This window comes from Lissotriton helveticus, chromosome 10 (genome assembly GCF_964261635.1).
Source record: "Lissotriton helveticus chromosome 10, aLisHel1.1, whole genome shotgun sequence".
NCBI classification, from domain to species: Eukaryota; Metazoa; Chordata; class Amphibia; order Caudata; family Salamandridae; genus Lissotriton; species Lissotriton helveticus.
In genome coordinates this window covers 833,506,669-833,527,090 of record NC_136071.1, presented here as the reverse complement: position 1 = coordinate 833,527,090, position 20,422 = coordinate 833,506,669, and the positions used below count along the sequence as shown (strand labels likewise).

At 41.3% G+C, this 20,422-nt stretch overlaps 1 protein-coding gene across 8 annotated transcripts in view; it reads right to left on the bottom strand.

Moving 5' to 3' along the window:
• C10H10orf67 (chromosome 10 C10orf67 homolog) overlaps positions 1–20,422 on the bottom strand; it is a 2,166,521-nt gene that overhangs the window by 595,731 nt on the left and 1,550,368 nt on the right. For all 8 annotated transcript variants that reach the window (XM_078664370.1, XM_078664376.1, XM_078664375.1 and 5 more), the window contains one exon: positions 3,506–3,637. In XM_078664370.1, the coding sequence (XP_078520496.1) occupies positions 3,506–3,637 (132 nt within the window). The remainder of the gene's footprint in view (positions 1–3,505; positions 3,638–20,422) is intronic.

Here is a 20,422-nt window from a genome sequence, read left to right as displayed (position 1 = left end):
CTCCTATTCCACCCTTGCATTTCTTTCACCTCCTATTCCATTGAATTAAACCTCTAACTGATCCCATTGTTGACCCCAGAGCAGACATTCTTGATTAGACTTGTTTCTTGTAGGAACACTCAAGTGCTGTAGTAGAACATACAGTATAGCATAATGGAATATGTCTCTACATTTCCCAGGAGGCATTATGATGCCACCCAACAAGTTGAACTCTATGATAATGGCCTATAACGAGTGCATCATGCTTTCAGACTCCACACCTTTGTAAGGTATTGGTTGATCAGTCAATGAAACCTCAGTGACAGGATACAGACATAATAGCCTTTTTTATGCCCCTTTTAGATACTTTTCACTTATCCGGCATAGGCTCCCAAATACTTTGTCAAGGAAGATGCTACAACTGCCCCAATAGAATAGGGGGATGAAGACAGTGATCTCAAGCAAACTGCTATATATTTCCAAAACCAATCTGCTTCATCACAACTGAAAAACGAATTAGAAAAAGGTTCCGGGGAGATTTGATAGGTGATTAAAAGGTAGAAAATACATGCATGAGACGTATCCTTAACACCTAATTATGCATTGAGCACATTACCACAATACAATTACAAAATCTCGAATGCCTGGAGTTTGTTGATGGCTTCTGATTACCACTAGAACACATCACACGTTCATTCCATGGTTGTGGTTGAGCCAATAGGAGCTCTTTAGCCCACATTACTGAATTTAGTGTTCTTCTTCTTTAAATTTGTTTAGCATCTATGCCAACGATAGCTAAGCTTTTTAAACTTATGGCAAGGTTGGAGTATATGTTTATCTTTTATGGCTGTAGAATGTCTATAGGGCTTCAGGTTCGGGCAGGCATCAAAGCATTCAGATTCCTGAAACCTACCTCCAATGCCAGTTTGCTGGACAGAAAGTGTTTTCGATTTCCTAAGGCCGAAATTCCTTTGGTAATTCTTCAACAGGCTTAGCACACACCACTAAGCTCAGTAATCTCTTGTTAGTACTCCTTTTGAAGTTTAGAAATACTTCTTGACTAACATGAAGCTATTTTTTGCATCCCAAAATCCTCAAAAAAGGCTTTAGATTGATGTTGACATATTATAACATGTTAAGTCTCCCTGGTTCTATCTGATGCTTTCCAATACACCTCTTCCTCAACTGTACTGGAGCAATTTTCTTTCAGGATGACTGCTGGTCAATGTTATTACCACACTTAAATCATACTGGTTATAAACCATCTCTCCAATACATATTTCTAAGTGACCTGACGATGTAGGGTCCTAGTGTGTGCACTGAGAAGCTATGTATTACCATAAAGTATAGTGATCCTCAATATGTTTCAGGACACGCTCAACCTCCTAATGACCCACCGTCTCAAAGTCCCTAACTCGCTACACAAAAAACAATATACAGAAGGAGCGTTAAATATAAGACAAAGAAAAATATATTGTGTATACAATTTCACAATTTATATTCAGAGATGTTAACTCCAAAGAAAAGTCCTCCAAACCGCAGTTGTTCAATTCATTTTCTTTATTCTGAATGATGTCAGTCAGCTTCCAACCAAGATTATTATAGATACAACACAATTAAAAGCCAACGCGTTTCGTCCCAAGCGCGTTGGCTGTTAATTGTGTTGTATCTATAATAATCTTGGTTGGAAGCTGACTGACATCATTCAGAATAAAGAAAATGAAGTAAAATGAAGTAAAATAAAGTGCATCACGCAGTGGAGCAGGCTTCAGCCAGAGGTCAGTGGGGACTGCAGCCCCCATGCCGAGGTACCTGGTTGCCGGATAGTAGCACAGACACAAACACTCAGTGACGTTCAACATGTAGAACCAGGACCAACAGCCTATGTCACCTGAACATAAATATGCCATGCCAAAGGCTGACCTTAGACTTGCCTTCCAACCACAAAGTCTGGAATTCCTAGACATCATAATGAAATGCAGCAAGCCTGTCTCCTACAAAGATGTCAGCATTTACTACAGCACTGTTGATTCACTCCTCTAGATTCCATCAGCAAAATAATAAATAATTTCCACGTCACAGGCATCTTTCCATTCTCGTAAATTAAAGGACATATTCCTAAAGAAATTCCAGGTGACCCCATGCCCCGGCAAACTGCTAGTTTCACTTTCTGGGGAAAATGTATCTAAGTGCTGCAACTCCCCAGCCCCAAGCCCACATTGTCACCACTACTTCCTATACACCTACTAATCTGGTTCCACTCTAAAAGCTGCATTGAAATTGCAACAATTTTAGCCAGAACGTATGCCCTATAGATGATTGACAAATTGAACCTCAGCTATATTGTCTCCCTAGACTCCTCTGTTGCTTTAGACATCAGGTGGAGAACAGTGTGTGTATGCGTGTGTCTGTTTGTCTGACTAAAGGTAGACTTACACGCCACAGCCTAAACTGAATAAAATAGACAATAAATGATACAATCCCACATCAGCAACAAGCACTGGCAAAGCCAAAATGTATCTTGCCTTTGCTGAACAGCATTGCCAAAATGAAAAAATGGCTATTGCTGATCAGCATTGGAATAAAAGGGAAAATAGACAGCCCTAGCGCAATAATGCATAAAAATGCATGCATCACTGTGCCAGTGTGTGTGTGTGTCATGATGCTGTGGCAGCCATTTTTCTTATTTAGCATCTAAGATGTGGAACACTGATCTTGCACCAGTAAATTAAAAAGCATAAAAACTTTACAAAAGTGCATCTTTAATAAAAGGAGTGGTCTGATACATTGCAGCTTCAGAGTCGTCAACAAAGAAAAATCATGTGAGTGAGAAGCAGTGGAAGGGCGAAACAACAAGGAAAATTGACCCACATGGACTGTCAAAGAAAAAATAGTCCCTGGATTTAAATAGTGGAAAGAGGAAACTCGTGAAATCAGAAGGATGATAAAGAAGCAAATAAAAGAAGACATTGACTAAAAAGCAAGCACAAGGCACAAGCTAGAAAGCCACCCAATGATAAACAATTGGGTGACGGGAAGGCCACTTTAAGTTTTGGTATTGTACACAATAGTTCTTTAGTCAACAAGACCTAAACAGAGGGAGTACTTTGCATATTCTCTGGCCTTTTCTAGAGTCTCATGTGTCAGGTGAAGCCAAACAGTACTGAAAGTGGCAGTTCCATAACGATGAGCATGCAAAGGAGCGTTTTCCATATTTGCCCTCCTGTTCATTACTTGGTCTCGCTCCTATAGTTCGGGAAATAATTAAAATCTCTTCTTCTATGCAAATATATACCACTCAACTGCGGAAATCCAGAAAACTCCGAACTGATACGGTTATGAACCGTGGATAGAATTATTTTTGACCGCTTTGCAATACAGCAGACAGTTCTCTAGATAGTTACGTAAAGATAATCACCTGCACTTGTGGGCCTTTAGTTGTGTCTGGTTGAAGCAAACCACTGCTTCCTGAAGCGAAGTCCCCATTAAAAAACAAATGAATAAAATCAAAAAATAGTAGAAATACCTCATTTTTCACAATAACAGCCAGCTCCTCTTCGTCGTGATGGTGTTTGTCTTCTTGCTGAAGGAGGAGCAATTGCTTTTGCTCAAGCAGCAGCATTTGTTGTTGTTTTTGGACTTCTGTTTCACTTTGAGCCTAAAAATGGCACATTTTTTATTATTAATTGACAATTACTGAACGGTATGACATCTTTCATGTTTTCAGAGAACAATTTCTATTTTAGCCTTTGACTCTGCAAGAAAACCTGGCTGTAACAACCAACAATGTAGGATAAATCATGTTTGATTATCCGCACATTGAAGTTGTTACTATTTATTTAATGTATGCAAGAACAATATCAAACAATAAGCAGCACGTTTTTACAAAACACGATTATTATGGTTACCGTGGAAAGGAAGATTACATCAAACAGATATTACTATTTCCAAAGAACTTTTCATAAATAAACGGGCTGGTGTCTAGGACAGCTGGGTAACGCCTAGGGGGATAGGTAGGCGCTTGGTGAAGACCACTCTCCGCATGGCACAGACCACCTTTAAATTATTCACATTAAACTGGTATGTCACATATTCAATAATATAAAGGGCTGGCTATCACCCATGTGAATGAATAGTATTCTGCATTTGCTGAGGTTTGTTCCATTAATAGGAAGTTCATAGTTAACTACAAAACATAGCAAAGATGCAACATTATGAGCAAAGTATCCACTTGCGAGCGAAAGGACAGGCAGACCAATTTCTTTTCTCAATTATAAATATCACACAAGTTGTTCTGAAGACATTAGGGCGCTTTACGAGAGAACCACGGGGCATATGTGAAGACATCTAACATGGGCTTCGATTGGAATTCATAGAGCATATTATCAAGCACATTATCGCCGCTTTATCGGCAGTTTCCTGCCGATAAAAGCGGCGATAATGTAACGCCCGTTCTTGATAATATGCCCCCATGTTTTGTTACACATTTTTGGAGCAAAATAATGCCTGATTCACAAAGATAAACTTACACCCTCGAGTAAATGTATGATTGTTTATTAATCACAAAGAGATTACCAGTAATTTCTTTACAAGTGTGAAATCTCTGCGCATAAAAAGATAGGTCTTTTTATGTGCGGAGATTACGCACTCATAAAGATACCACTCATAAATCCTTTAGTAAATGAAAAACAATCCTAAACTTACACAAAAGTGTAAATGTTACTGTTGTGAATCAAGCCCTCAATGATTAGCCCAGAATCACGGATGTTGAGCCGAGGCTGGGATTCAAGCCATGTTTTTCCAACCACAAAGGTCTCATCTCATCAAAGCCACATCTCTAACCAGCCTTGGGTTTTTGAGTGCATTCTCCAAGCTGTGCAAAAAGGCCACGAGAACCCTTCAGCTCACACGTGGAGCTCAGAATAATAAGGTACCTGCTGCACAGAAAATACAGTTGACGGCACCATCTGGCTGGAGAGGGCACAACATGTATTATGAGGGCAGAACACGTACTCTGGATATAAGTGGCTGTTGTCAAAAGAGTTCTGAGGGGCAGGAATGGACTGTGGGAGTGGTGTAAATGTTCTAAAGGACTTTGAGGGATTTTGAGAATGATGGTGGGGGGCTCTAGAGATGGGTCTGGTTATCTGAAGAACTTGTCTGAGCTGGAAGAGGAGGTGATTCCAGGCTCGGTATAGAGATTAAAGTCTTTGTGACACAAGTGGATGGCTCTGTAGGCTAGTAGAAGGGACTGGCTAATAATGGCCTGTGAGTAAAATATGAAAATAAAAGAAGGCCTTCGTTCAGGAGAAGATTAGGCTGTGTCTTTGTCCACATTTCTGGTACTGTGACTTTCTGGGGTTGTGGGCCATCTGATTTCAGTTACCTGAGAAATCCATGGCATTTTTTTGCCTCAACACCATAACAGGGCCACCTCTGACATGATGAGTCCCATCCATTACACAATGGTACCCATTACTACCATATTGTGGCATTGTTGACACACAACTGTGTCCATTTCTTGTAGAAGGAAGGAACTCCCTGGAATATGATGGACAACCCTAGTAAGATATATGGGCACGTACAGTAAAAATATGTACGTGTGGTAATAGCACAGTATTTGAGGAAAATAAAAGCTGCAGTTAGTGGACACAATGTATTCATTAAAAATAAGCTCCAGTATTTTTGGTTAGAAATAATGTCATTTGGTAAAAAAAACAAATAATAATAATAATAATAATAATAATAATAATAATAATAATAATAATAATACAAGTTTGTGTTTGAGGAAATTGGTTTTACTTAACCAAAGTAATGCAGTTGATGTGTGAGTGATAATATATGTTGGATGGTGGGAATTATTGCTGATATTGTGTCCTTGCTGCCTGAGAACAATGGTTGATGTAAAGTTATTTTATTGCATATTTGGAGAACATTATTTATTATTTACTTTGACAAAGAGCATATTGGCATTTTCCCTACCGATCTTTGATGCCTGAACCTGCCTCACTGAATAACCAGTGTGCTTTCTGAACCTAAATATTTCCTGAACTTATATATTCCTTTGGTAAGTTGAGCAGTAGTATTGTGGTATGAACCTGTAAGTTATGTCCAGCTTTTCTGTCTGTTACCTGACAGCGTGAGATGTATGCATCTTTTAGTTATTTCAACCTTACCCATCAAAATTAGTAGTGCATGGAGACATTTGAGTCTTGGCAGTGAGAAACTTGAATTGTTGCGCCTGGAGATGGACATTGTTGCCCACCTGTTGTACTCCTCGCCAGAGTTTTGGGGTTCTTCTCTCTCAACCAGTGATTAAAAAAAACGAATCTAGGTGTGTTGTTCCATAGAGACCTACACCCCAAACAGATGATGAGTGTAAGCCTGCTTTTCAACACGTACACCAACAAAGACATGTTTTTCCACTTCTTTACCTGCAGCAAAAATTGCTATAAGCCTTGCAGCGGTAATCTCCAATTTTGATTACTGCAACAGCCTTAACAGTGGCAAATCCGTCACCAAATTTCAAAGATTCCAGAATCATGCTGCTTATCTTCTGGATGGCCACCATCATTTTGACCATATTACACAGGCTCAGAAGTTCCCCCTTTAGTCACAACGCAGGAATCAACAATTCCTATGTATCATCCATAAAGTGTTATTTGATTAATCGTTTACATATCAAAATTGTTCAACCTTTGGCTTCAATCACGAAAATTATGGTCGGCAATCACAATTTACTGTCGATTTCATCATTCTGATACAAGAAATGTAAGGCAGGACCCTTCATGCCCAAACGTGATCCATGTGGGACTTTCGCTCAGAACAATCATATTTTACTATCATATTCAGAAACTTGCTAAAAACACACTTATGCACCTACATGTATGGTAACCAATTTCTGTGCCCTTGCCGTCACTATATGACCACCATTTTCTCAAACGTTTCTTGGGACGATGAACACCAAACCACTTGGAGGGTAAGGCTTGCCTGACATCGTTCACAGTTATTGCTGCAAAATGCACTATTTGACCCTCTTTTTTTGCATAATTTCTCTGGGTGAGATGCACAGATCCCCTGAACACCCTAAAATGTAGTTGGGCTTGATTACTGCACTTGTTAGGTTGAATTTGAGGCAGGCATTTACATTTCACCAATTAAAAAGTTCACCAACTTCGACTAGCACAGAACATGGATTCTCAGGAGGCACAGGCATGAGGGTGAGATCTTAGTTATTTCACTCAGCAAGTCTTGTAGACATATATTTAGAACAGAATAAGAGGGAATTTCGTTTTGCATTGAAGCGCGTGATGTTCGAGATGCTGCTAATGTTTAGAGCAAGGTAACACCAGGGGCATGGTTAGCACTCGAAATGTACTTTGTGGTTGTGTCAGTACTGCTATGGTGGTGGACAGTGAAGGTCAGTAGAGAGGTGCATCAAGTGAGTTCTGAGAATGTACTTACTGAGACATCAGTGTACATTCATTTATAGAGGTACATTGGGAGAACCTAGTTTCTTTGATTTGGGGTACAATGCAACCTGGAATCACTAGTTATTCTGTGGTATATCTATCAGGATGCAAGTTTCTTGGAGTGAATATAAAAATGACCCATTTCTATTGACAAATAGTGCTCTTTGGTACAGTGGCATACCACAAAGTATTGGAATAATTTATCCAAATAATTCATCAGCTCCCCTTCAAAATTGTGTCTATACAATGCAGCTTTTTAGGCAATATGTTTGAAAAATTGTTGTAAACTGAATGGCTTGGAATCAATTTTTACACAGAGTGTATAGTGAGAAAGTTTTACTTCTCCTCCCTTTTCCAATGAAATGGAATAGCACCAGATCGCTCTCTACGCTTGCACTTGCTTGGTGCAAAGTGAGGCGCGGAGCTAGCTGAGAAGTCCAGCGGGTTGTCGCCCCCTCTGAATTTCTTCCTTTCCCAGAGCACTCCAGGTCCTTTGGGACTTGCCTCAATGCCCAACTGTGAATGCAATTTGTTTGTATTAGGTCTGGTGTTGGCCAATATCTATGTATTTCTTTTTATTTTAATACATTTATAATATACTTTTTTAAAGGGGCTTTTATCCAGCTTTCTTCATCCATTGGTCTGTTGGTGTGTTATTTACCTTTTGCTTTCACCCACTGCAGCATACAGCATGGAGCATGGGGTAAGCCTACTTCAGCCACTGGATTTCTTCTCTTTGAGTGACTGCATTTTGCTTGCACAAGGAGCACATCCACACACAAGCTAGTTCCCTTCTGTGCCAATGTTTTTAATGTATTACTTTAATGTTCCCTTTATGTTTAGAGTCCTGTGTGACAGCAGGACATCTGCCAACTCTGTATAATTACCTTCTGGTTAAACAACTCACCAGAGTTTTTACAAAATACTTAGCTTCTCTTGTGGCAAAGCCCCATTACGAAGGGATTTTCTTTCACCCCTAATCAATGACTGACTTCTTCAGAGTTCTTAAAAGGGCCTCCCTGTGACTCACATCGACAGGGTTTTGAGAGTACTTCACAAGCATGGGTTCCTTATCAATTGGGAAAGGTTATCTCTCGTTCCTTCCCAAAATTTCACTTTAATAGAGGCTTTATTTCAACCACAAATGCGGTCGGTTTCACTGCATGAAAAAAAGTTTGCAGGCTTCAGGCTCACATTTAGAACCTCTTGAAACCCAGGCAGCGAAAGACCTCAGAGTGGCTGCAAGTTCAGTGTGACTTAGTCTCAACGATTATCCTTGTTCCATGGGCCAGATTTTGCCCATACAAGATCTTAGTCTCCTAGAATCTGTCTTTCAGAATCAGGTTGACACATTACTTAATAGGAGACCTGAGCTGGTGGTTGGTTCGGGCTCACCTCCTGAAGGGAATTTCTTTGGCTCTCCCTGGTCTTATTTTCATAACCACAGATGCCACCCTCTCCGGAGTGGGCCCCTGGCTTGTCAATCTATAGTCTCACAGCTTTTGACCACTCAAGGAAGCACAGAGTTCCTCCAACTGGAGAGATCTAAAAGCGGTCTATTTGACTCTTTTGACATTCGAACATCAGATTTCTGGAAAGCTGATCTTGATTCTAACAGACAATATGGCAACCAAAGCCTACATCAACACGCAGGTGGGAAACAGATCCTGTGCACTGAATAAGATCACTCAAGATATTTTCATCTGGGCTCAGACCTTTCTGATCTCTCTGACAGCTATTTACATCCAAGGGTGTCCAATGTGAGGGCGGGTGTCCTCAGCAGAAAAATTCCTTTTCCCCTAGACTTCTCCCTTTATTCAGCACTATTTGATCTACTTGTTCTTTGTTGGGGGCTGTCAGTCTTATATCTATTTCCCTCTCCAAAGAATGCAAAGTTTCAGAGATTTTACTCCAGGGGGAGCACTCAGACGATTGGTAATAAATGGTATGATGTGTCCTTGGCCTCGAGGTCTAATATATGCCTTTCCTCCTCTTCCATTGGCAAACCATTTCTTGTATGAGTGGGGAGGGAAGGAATGTAGATTCTGATGATTGCTCCACACTGGCCTCGGACAAACTGGTTTCCTCTGTTAGAAGTCATGAAGAAGTATCAGGAGTGGAGATTGCCCATAGTTCCTTCTCCTCTCATTTTCCAAGTGGTGTCTCAAAGGACGCTTGCTAAATTAAAGCTGACAGCTTGGAGGTTAAGCAGAGAGTGTTAAGGGATAAGGGAGTGCTAAAAGCCTTGCCCTTACTGTCAAGGTTTCAGGGAGATCTTCTACCCTTCTTTCAAGCTGTAGGCATTGGAGGTCATTCTCAAGTTGATATGAGAAAAAGGGGAAAGATCCCACTTCAACTTATTTATTTCTGATCGTGGAAGTTTTGCAGGATGGGCGAGGTTGGGCTTGACAATAGTGACTCTAAAGGTCCAATGGGTAGCAGAAAGAGTCTTTAGAAGCTTTTGGAGAAACTTAAGGGACAAAAATGGTTTAATACCTAGATTCCTGAAGGAGTAGTAGAATTTATGTCATAGGTCTTATAAATAATATCCAAATTGGAACCTACCTTTGGTGTGAGGTGCATTGAAAAAGCATTCCTTTGAACCGCTGGAGCAGGTTGACTTTAAGATTCTTAATCATAAAACGTTCTTTCTTGTAGTGATTACACCGGCCGGAAAGTTGGGAGAGTTAACAGCAGTATCCTGTAGACATCTCTTTTGTAAGATTGATCAAGCTAGAGTTGCTTTGATACTAGTTCCTCCCTTCACACCTAAGATAAATACCTCCTATTATACACAAGAAAAAATCATTCTTACAGAATTTTCCCCGTTTCCTCCTCTGATGAAGAGAGTAGGATGAAGAGAGTAGGATGCTTTGTTTGGATGTAAGAAGGGTTCTCCCTATTTACTTGCAGAGAGTAGCACCTTTCTGGAAGGTAGAATCCATGTTTGTTAACTTTGGTCCAGCAAGAAAAGAAGAAAAAACAATTTCTTCTGCCCTGAGTATATGGATCAGGTCATTGATTGCCATAGCATATAGAGTATTGGGTGAGGTCCCACCTCATAATATACTCAGAAGATCCACACTTAGCATGGGCTTTTAGCCAAAGTGAGCACTTGTGATTGGTGTCTGATAGAGGCAAGAAAGCCTCATTTGTTCATAATTAAAGCGAGGGAGTAGGACAAGGAGTAATGCAATTAATTGTCAATGAAGAACTATAGAGTGCAGCTGAAATGCTACCTCGAGTGTAATGAAGAACAATGACTTACTAGTGGTGGAATTACTTGGCATGTAACAAATATTCTTTTCAAGTGACACATATACATGTAAGGCAAAATCTCTCCATGTGTAACCCAATTATGTTTGGGTATCAAATTTGTAATTAATAAAAATGAAAAGCCAACACCACAGCATAAAATGGCTTTTGGAATTATTGCATGCATTTGTTTTCAGGAACATCTGAATGTGTTTATCCAAAGTAAAAAAAAACTTCTATTTGATAAAAAGGCAAGCGGATTTTAGCTGACAAAATGATTACAATTAATTCTAAATACAGCCTAATTACTAATGATTCTTTTCCTTGGTGCAAAAGGGGGGGTTATATTTTATGACTACAAGAGGGAGTACAACACTTATTATGATATTATGATTACAACCGTTTGAGACATGAGCCTGTAAGATTTATAGCAGTAGCTCTGGTGTATGAGTCTATAAGACGTTTCTTGGTCTATTGTTTACTGTCTCAGATTGTGAGTTATGTGTAAATTGTCATTTTTACACTCTATACCTTCCGAGTAGATTGTCAGTCATGAAGTATGACTGATTTACTTGTAAGAAGGAGGCTGGAAATTGAAGGAAGTGGAATGTTGAATTGAAAGGAAATGTTCTTTACATTTTCAGAAACTAAAAGGTAATGTCAAACCCAGTGTGTTTTTACCTGCCTCTGAGGCCACGGTGTTACCAAAGTTTTCTTGCAGAGGGAGAACCTCTAACATCCACGATGACAGTGAGGCTAGCTTGACACATAGTTAAATCACTGTACTATTTTATGAGTGCCTGCCTGAACCTATGGCTTGTCAAGCTAAATTAGGTACAAAATAGTCTCTAAAATGCACTATTTGCCAACATTTACATAATGTTCTCAGGGGAGAACACCCACACTCTGCCCCCCCGCCCCCCCGCACCTTATTAGAACCTTTAAAGTTCTCTGGCTTCAATCGCTTACTCTCTGCTCTATGCTAGTCGCACTGGGTGTTTAGATCACACCTCTGTGTAGGTTTCACCGGTCACTGCAGTTCACAACTACTGTGACTGGCCTGGCACCTAGTGAGGATCGTTTGACCCCATGTAACAAAAACCTGCCTGCGCCACTGGGTGTGGCATGAACATTTTTGCCAGTGTTGTTTTTGGTTTGTGGTGTGGAATTAGCAACAGTAACTGGTGTATGTGAAACTCATAGCAGTACAATGTAGCCAATAAAATAATTCTACAGCTTCTAATTAAAACAAAAAAACTCAAGAAACATCTTTGATAGGATACAATGGATTTTAATTGAAGTGATACATTGTGACCTATAGCTTAACCGAAATTAACACTTTCCAGTCTTTTACCTACAATATGCTATAAAAAATCACCTGTATGTGTAGTTAAAACGGATTTTTAGACGACACGCTATGTGTGCTCCCTCTCAGGTTCAAAGATAAAATATCCAGTCTTTGAATTCTGGCCGTGCTCCGTTTCCAGCACCGAGAGTCTACTGTTTACCTATCTCTCCAGGCGAGGTTTAGCACATCACTGTAATCGTGACCGCCAACCACACAAAGACTTTGTTGTGTCAGCTGCTGACACATTCCTCGTTCTCCGGAACCTACCTGCATGTGGTCAGCTCAGTGACAGGTGGACTAGGAGGCACACAGAAGTAGGTAAAGGTGGTGTCACAAGCCAATAGTGTAAATAAAAAGTAGACGCCCCAACTCACAGGATTGCAAAAAGAGAAAGAATTGCAACGACCACCTAGTAACTTTTCACAAGATAATGGACATGAATATATGATTTCATTTTAGGTACCAATGAGCAGCACATTTACAAAAGTATAATAGTGCATTGAGAGAAGACTTGTATGTATAAAAAAGTGACAAAGGTGCAGAAATTGTATTTCCGCTCATTTAACGGTTGCTCCCCTCTAAAGAAAAGTGGTAATACTGCCTCGAGAATTGCGGTAGTGTGACTTTGTGCTACCTTTCACCTTTTTAACGGAAATAACAAATGGAAAGAATTTTTCTGGTAATATCCTGATTGCATGTTGCAGTAAACGCTAGTAACAGAAACGCGGCATTAAACGTACAATCCAACACGTCTCCTAGGGCTAGATGTAGGTAAATCTATTTTACCACTTCTTAAATACTGAATTTTACCGATTCGGTATTTAAGAAGTGGTAAAATAGAGGGGGGGAGATGTAGGTAATTCCAGATGTGGAATTACCGAATCGGTAATATTCGGTATTTACCGATTCGGTAAATACCAAATCGGTATTTCATATTGATTCCTATGGGCTTCACAGCCCATAGGAATCAATGGGAAATACCGATTCGGTAATTACCGAATCGGTAAGTACCGAATTCTGCAAGGGTGCAGGGGGTGTGACTTTGACACCCTCTGGCACCCCAGAAATTGACATGTGCGCCATGTGGCACACAGACATGCCCTAAGGGCATGTCTGTCTGTCACATGGCATAGGTGTGAATGCACATGTGTGTATGCACACCTGAATTCGGTATTTTAACATCCAATTGGATTGGGTGGTAAAATACCGAATTTGTAGGGCCTTTGGGACTCTGAAGAGTCCCACCTACATCTGAGATTTACCGAATCGGTAATAATACCGATTCGACATTTTACAGAATCGGTAAATTTACCGAATCGGTAAATTTACCGATTCTGTAAAAATGTGCCCCTACATACAGAAAACCCATTTACCGGTCGGTAACGGCCGAAATCGGCCGTTACCAGTCGGTAAATGGCTCTTACATCTGGCCCCAAATGATGATAAAGGTAATTATGGTGTTTTTATATATTATATAGTATGCATTTCCTTTTCCCCGTGGGGCATTCCTCGCGCACTCCCAGAGTAAATTAGCGATGTCCACACCATAAGATGTAGTTCAGTTATTTTAATAAAAGCCAAGCCAGCAGCACAACTCTATGCGTTTCGGTTTCTACTGAGACCTTGCCCACGAGACTGCTTGAAAACTATTACTATTATTACTATTATTATATAGTATATATTATAAAACTGCCAACAATGGCAATTCAATCGCTAAATATGAGATTGCAAATGCCACATCATGCAGCAGCGGCTCCTCCGCTAATGCAGAGGAATGTCGCCCCACTGGAAAAATAAAATGATAATACCACCCTCTTATTATCATTTTATTTTTCAGTACTAGCTCTGTTGTTTTTGTTTTAAGGGTAGGGCAATGTTGGGCTGCCCACAGAGCATGGAGAGGAGTGTTGACCATTTTTTAAGTGCGCATGGTGGTTTGGCCGGCAGTCTTGGGCCTGCCGACCAGACATGTGCTCTTAGCATGTTCTCCACCCGGCTGTATTACACAGCTGGGTGGGGAACATGGAAAGGCTCCCACTACCTGTCTGAACACTGAACTAGGCCGCTCAGACCAATCACGATGCTGCTGTCATGCTGATGACAGCAGCGTCGTGATTGGTTTAGGGAAGTCTGGGAGCCTGTGTGCTTCCTACATCTACCGAAGAAGACGGGGAGAGGCAGTGGCCAGCAGTTAAGTGAAATGTTCTTTTTTTTTCTTTCTTTTTTTTTTGTAACCCCACACCCCCCATCCCCCTTCCACGCCGCACCACTACTGTCCCCTAGCAGCCGCTACTGGCCACATGCAGCATGAAGAAGCAATGGCAATAACAATAGAAGTGTTTTTTATTATAAAAAGCTTTGGTGCACTGAACATGAAGAAATGCAGATGCTCTTGATATATGTTTGTGAGCTATAGCTCCCAAGTTTCATTGCCAGTGACCAGGGTCGGATTGGGATCACAATTTGGCCCGGACACTGCCAAAAAAGTGGCCCACCATCGCGGGGCGTGCACTTTCATGAAGCACCATTTGGTTACTTTCAGAGTTCTCATTTGTAGAGAAATGTTTGGTAAATGAAGTATTTTAAAGCTTATAAAGACAGTAATATTGTTAAAGACTAGGAGCACTGCAGTTCTGAAATCTGAATTCCTACTTGCAGTCTTAACGCCCTGCACAATGTAGTTAGGTACTCTTTCCCAACCAGCCATCCTCGACTCTTATCACATATATCAGAAACTAGTACAAAGGAATTTCTGGGAATCAAACATAGTAGTGAGAGGTGTGATGGGAGAGATATAAGGTAAAGACGGAATGATCGGGTAGCCAGAAGAAAAGGTACATTGCCATAGGAAGAGGTAGGTAGATAATGAGTATAAGAGATATAGGTGATACTTTATGGTCATAGGAAAACACATGCAAACCTGCAAAGTGACCCTTCTTCACTTTTCCAAGACAATATATATCCAATGCCACACAGAACTCATAAGAAGCAATAAAGACCCTCTGTTCTTAGAATCATGGTCCAAATGACCCACAGGCAACTAGTGATATTGTTTTAAATATTCCATCAGTGTAACAGTCCCTTACAATTCTTCACATGCACCTCCACGTGTAAGAGGCATGCTGTAGCACCAAACGTGAAGCACGTTCTGTGGGCCACATGCATGATAACAAAACACACCCAACCAGAAAAAGTTGTGCAATACCAAATGGCCCTCCTCTTGCAGCAGATTAAAGCCACGTGTTTGGGCATAACAGGGCCTAAGCCCTTAAAGAGACCTGAGGCAATTAGCTTGCAGAAAAGCTCCTCTAAGGATGGCAATAACCATGAAAAACATAGAAAATCAGCATGAAAGATATATAACCTCAACATGCTTGAAAAGGAAAATCTTGCTGCACAGAGAAAGAAGTGTCAAATGTGTAAATATTTCTTAGGCCTCAAGCATGGCCTAGCTTAGAATGAGGCTCATACAGTTCTGTTTTGAGGAAGCACATTACACAGTCTTAAACATATCCTGAAATTAACACACACACACACACATGTTGCCATATTCTGACCTATGATCTAAAACAGAGTCAAAACAGAATGACCTCCAAACTACAGCCAAAAACTAACCAAAAGTAACTAATCCTCACTTATTTTGCTTTTTATTTAATCTTTTTCTCTCTTCGGGAATGGTGGGGGGGGGGTCACAAAGGGCGGGTAAAACGCCCAGAGAGTAAAATGGGGTTTCCCAGGGGGGTGGAGGGTCACAGGGTGTGGTGAGTGTAGAGGAAAAAAGGGGAAGAAAAAAATTGTCCTCAAAAGGCCTAATCTGGTTAGGAAGGAGAAGGGGAAGGCAAATACGTCCAATTTTGATTTCAGGTTAAAGGATATGGAAGGGAGTGGGGGAAATAGATGGGACTATGGAAAAGTTTAAGTAATTACGTTTTTTAACCTGGAACGTTAATGGCTTAAGGGGGGGAAAAGATGCATAGGGTCTTAGAATTCCTAAAGAATAGTGAGGCACAAATCATCCTTTTACAAGAAACTCATGTTGCCATATTCTGACCTATGATCTAAAACAGAGTCAAATCAGAATGACCTCCAAACTACAGCCAAATACTAACCAAAAGTAACTAATTAATATTCCTGGCATATGGAGAAATACGTCCCTTGTCTGCATTTTGGATGAGGCTTTTAAAATAGAGCTAAAAGGTTGACTGGCACACAAATGAATCAGTTTAATTGTGCAAAAAAATGGTAAAATAAATCCATAAAAATGGTTCCTAACTGTTCCTTCTTGCAACGGAGGAAGGGATCTGCTAGCAACACAGTGCATTTCTGGGTGCTGGAACACTCCATGTGATTTTGAGTACTGCTTTACTCCCGCCCTCTGTGTGTCAGCAGTTTGATGGAGGAGCCAGGAACTACGCTGTCGTGGTCACCCCTTTTCCTGGTATCAAGTGCCTGTGCCCCCCCCCCCCCGTCTGTTGCCCGGTGTGTGGGGGCGGGAGTGGCCTGAATGACACCCCCCCCCCCCCCACCAAGCCTTACACCTATTTCCCTCTCAGCTACTGGTGCCAGCCCTGGGGCAGGAGCCCCATGAGCACACAGCATGTTGTGCAAGCAGAACAAGGGGGCCGAGGTTAGCTGCTGCAATAAAAGACAAACAATGCTGCTCACTCTCTGACGGTGCACATTGCAGCGAGCTTTCTAAGCTTTAATTCTTCATATCTTGACAAAAGCAATGCACTTCTATTGGTAAACAATGATGATCAGACTTCCAAAAGACAATGTAGATTCGAGTAAGAGGACTATGAAGCTGGTGTATCATTCAGGTGCAGCACAAAGTTAGTGCTCACAGTGCAGGGTGGAATACCTGCATGCAAGCTTGCAACTTTATCAGTTGCTGGTTGGGAAAAAAAGCAGACTTTAAAGGCGATTTCTCAACATTTTCAAACAGATTCCTTGATGCAAGTATATTTTGTCTGGATCCTTTTCAGCTTTTGAGCCGGAGCTTCTTTCATGTAAAACAATAAGTCCCATTTACCGTCATTCTTATGCAAAATAGTTGCTGACTTTAATTAAGTGGGTCACAATGATGCTGCATTTTAAGATATCTTGCAGTGTTAAGGCACATGCTGCAAAGATTTGTGTGCGCCCAGCAGTTCGCAGAGCATATTAATAATGGCAAGATAGGATTAATGTACTTTTCATTAATCGTAACATAGAGGTTTAGTGTGCCTTCTGCAAAGCGCAACTTGGAACATGCCTATCGCAGATTTGTATTTATTTTGAGATAGGTCAGTGGGTTTTGACACAGATGTTTTTTGGTGCTTGCAGTTCACAATTTGCAATGCTTCGAAAATAACACAGTGACTTATGAACCGGAATCAAAGAGCTGCATGCAAACTTTCTCAATCTTTCTTCGTTCTAAGGTTGCTAAAAACTGTTTCTTTAGGTATCGATACACTCTTATTAGCATAACCCCAATCACTGTGTTGCATTTGAAACCCTTAATTTGTGTTTATCCACACTAAGCACTCGTAGCAATCAATGCCTATTAGTGTGAGAATCTGTGCAAAAGGAGGTCATGGGGGGCGCAAAGAAACATTGTAGTAGCAGGCGCCACCAATGTGTCAAACAGAACACTGTTTCTGGGCTGTGTGGGCTACAGGGGGGCCGAGGTGAGAATGGCTCAATGTCGTGAGCAACACCTGGCCCCCAGGGAGGCAGATTTTCACGCACAATCACCCGCTCCCCAGCAGGGGCAAGGCAGGGGGACAAGATCCTCACACAAGGGCCATATGACACGGCCCCTCCCCGTGAGGCTCCTTTACTCTCTCTGTCCAGTGCCCTCTGTGGGATGAGAAAGAAAAAAAAACGGCCCACAGAGGGCACTGAGACACCGGCCCTTCGGCCAATGCCCGACTGCCCGCAGTACCAATCCGTCCCTGCCAGTGACATGGCACACTGGGTGTGAGCCTGCTAAAGCAATCTATAAGTTCCACTTCAAAAGGTCTTCTTCCAAAATGGTAACCTTTCATCATAATAAGTTGGCTAATATGGGTATTATTGAATTAGGTAAGCATATCTCTCATTTAAAAAAGAGGCTAACATTTAACCTAATGGTGTGAGCACTTTATAAATGTTAAACATATCCTTATATTTTTTGGTAAGATAGCTGTGAGTCGTTCTGTTTGCTGATTTGAATCCAGATAGGGTCGACTTTGCCTGCTTACCTTCTAAAGTTGATACAATCAAGGACATTAGCATAGAAATGTACATGTATTCATTAATTTCTAGTTGTAATTGATCTTTACAATTACAACTGCCTATTTCTTCCTAAATGGAGAGAGGATGTAGGGATGCCACACGTTTCATTAAATAGATGTATTCCTGTGCTGCTCTCGAAAGATTGCAAAAAACACAGTTGATGGACAGAATGTAGAACAATGTCATACATTCACCCCAGTACAAGGATCTGGGCCTAAATCCATCGTTTTTTTGCACTCCACACCACCCTGGGTTAGACACTGGCTATATGCAAATCAGCTCTCACCCTGTGCCTCATGGGATCAGTTCAGTCCGAACTACCAAGCCATGTCTTTCCCAGACCAGAATCAAGCATCCAAGGACCGGTTTCTGGCTATCAGCCTTCATCAGCCTGGATAGCTTGACTCCAGTGGTGTGGAGAGCCTGGGACTCACGTCTGAGCATACCCAGCCCACTCGGGGTGAAAATTGCAAAAAACACAGTTGATGGACAGAATGTAGAACAATGTCATACATTCACCCCAGTACAAGGATCTGGGCCTAAATCCATCGTTTTTTTGCACTCCACACCACCCTGGGTTAGACACTGGCTATATGCAAATCAGCTCTCACCCTGTGCCTCATGGGAACAGTCCAGTCCGAACTACCAAGCCATGTCTTTCCCAGACCTGGAATCAAGCATCCAAGGACCGGTTTCTGGCTATCAGTCTTCATCAGCCTGGATAGCTTGACTCCAGTGGTGTGGAGAGCCTGGGACTCACGTCTGAGCATACCCAGCCCACTCGGGGTGAAAATTGCAAAAAACACAGTTGATGGACAGAATGTAGAACAATGTCATACATTCACCCCAGTACAAGGATCTGGGCCTAAATCCATCGTTTTTTTGCACTCCACACCACCCTGGGTTAGACACTGGCTATATGCAAATCAGCTCTGACCCTGTGCCTCATGGGAACAGTCCAGTCCGAACTACCAAGCCATGTCTTTCCCAGACCGGAATCAAGCATCCAAGGACCGGTTTCTGGCTATCAGCCTTCATCAGCCTGGACAGCTTGACTCCAGTGGTGTGGAGAGCCTGGGACTCACGTCTGAGCATACCCAGCCCACTCGGGGTGAAAATTGCAAAAAACACAGTTGATGGACAGAATGTAGAACAATATCATACATTCACCCCAGGACAAGGATCTGGGCCTAAATCCATCGTTTTTTTGCACTCCACACCACCCTGGGTTAGACACTGGCTATATGCAAATCAGCTCTGACCCTGTGCCTCATGGGAACAGTCCAGTCCGAACTACCAAGCCATGTCTTTCCCAGACCGGAATCAAGCATCCAAGGACCGGTTTTTGGCTATCAGTCTTCATCAGCCTGGATAGCTTGACTCCAGTGGTGTGGAGAGCCTGGGACTCACGTCTTAATAACTAGAACATCAGATGATGTGTTTATATTCTATTACACAGAGTCAGGAAACAAGCAGCAAGTGATTGTACTATTCTAAACGCTGCTCTTCAAAATCCTAGAGTAAAGAGGGAACATCCAGAAACAGACGGAAAATCATAAATAGAAGGTAATAGTGCAAGAAAGAGATACCTAAGCTAGAAATAATTTAAGAAATGGGAGATATTGACCTAAGAATATTTCTTTACAGACCCCTTGTGAATGACCGAAAAAATAAAGAATATAAATTAAAAGAACAAAAAATGCAAATTAGGAAAAGTGGAATAAATAAATAAAATGAACATGATATAAGGTAAAGCCATCAGTAAGACCTACCCCCTGTTTTGATACAGTTCACAGCATGATGGGAAAGGGGTGAAGGGAGCTTGAGCACATAATCCCCCGGTATTTAAATATAAAGGGTGGAGATGAAGGACACTTAAAGCCCATATATAAAAAATGATTATAATCTGAGATAATGTCCTGGTGAGATCTATCAATGACATGAAACGTATAACAAATAGTAGCCATACCAGTTGTTTGTATTATGCTGGCAATTAGCACAACAAATGATTGACAAATTATGCACAACCGGGCAATAAATGGACCATATAAATAGATCATAATGATGGGTGCCACACAAAGGCCTAATATGTTGTTTCACGATGCTGGTA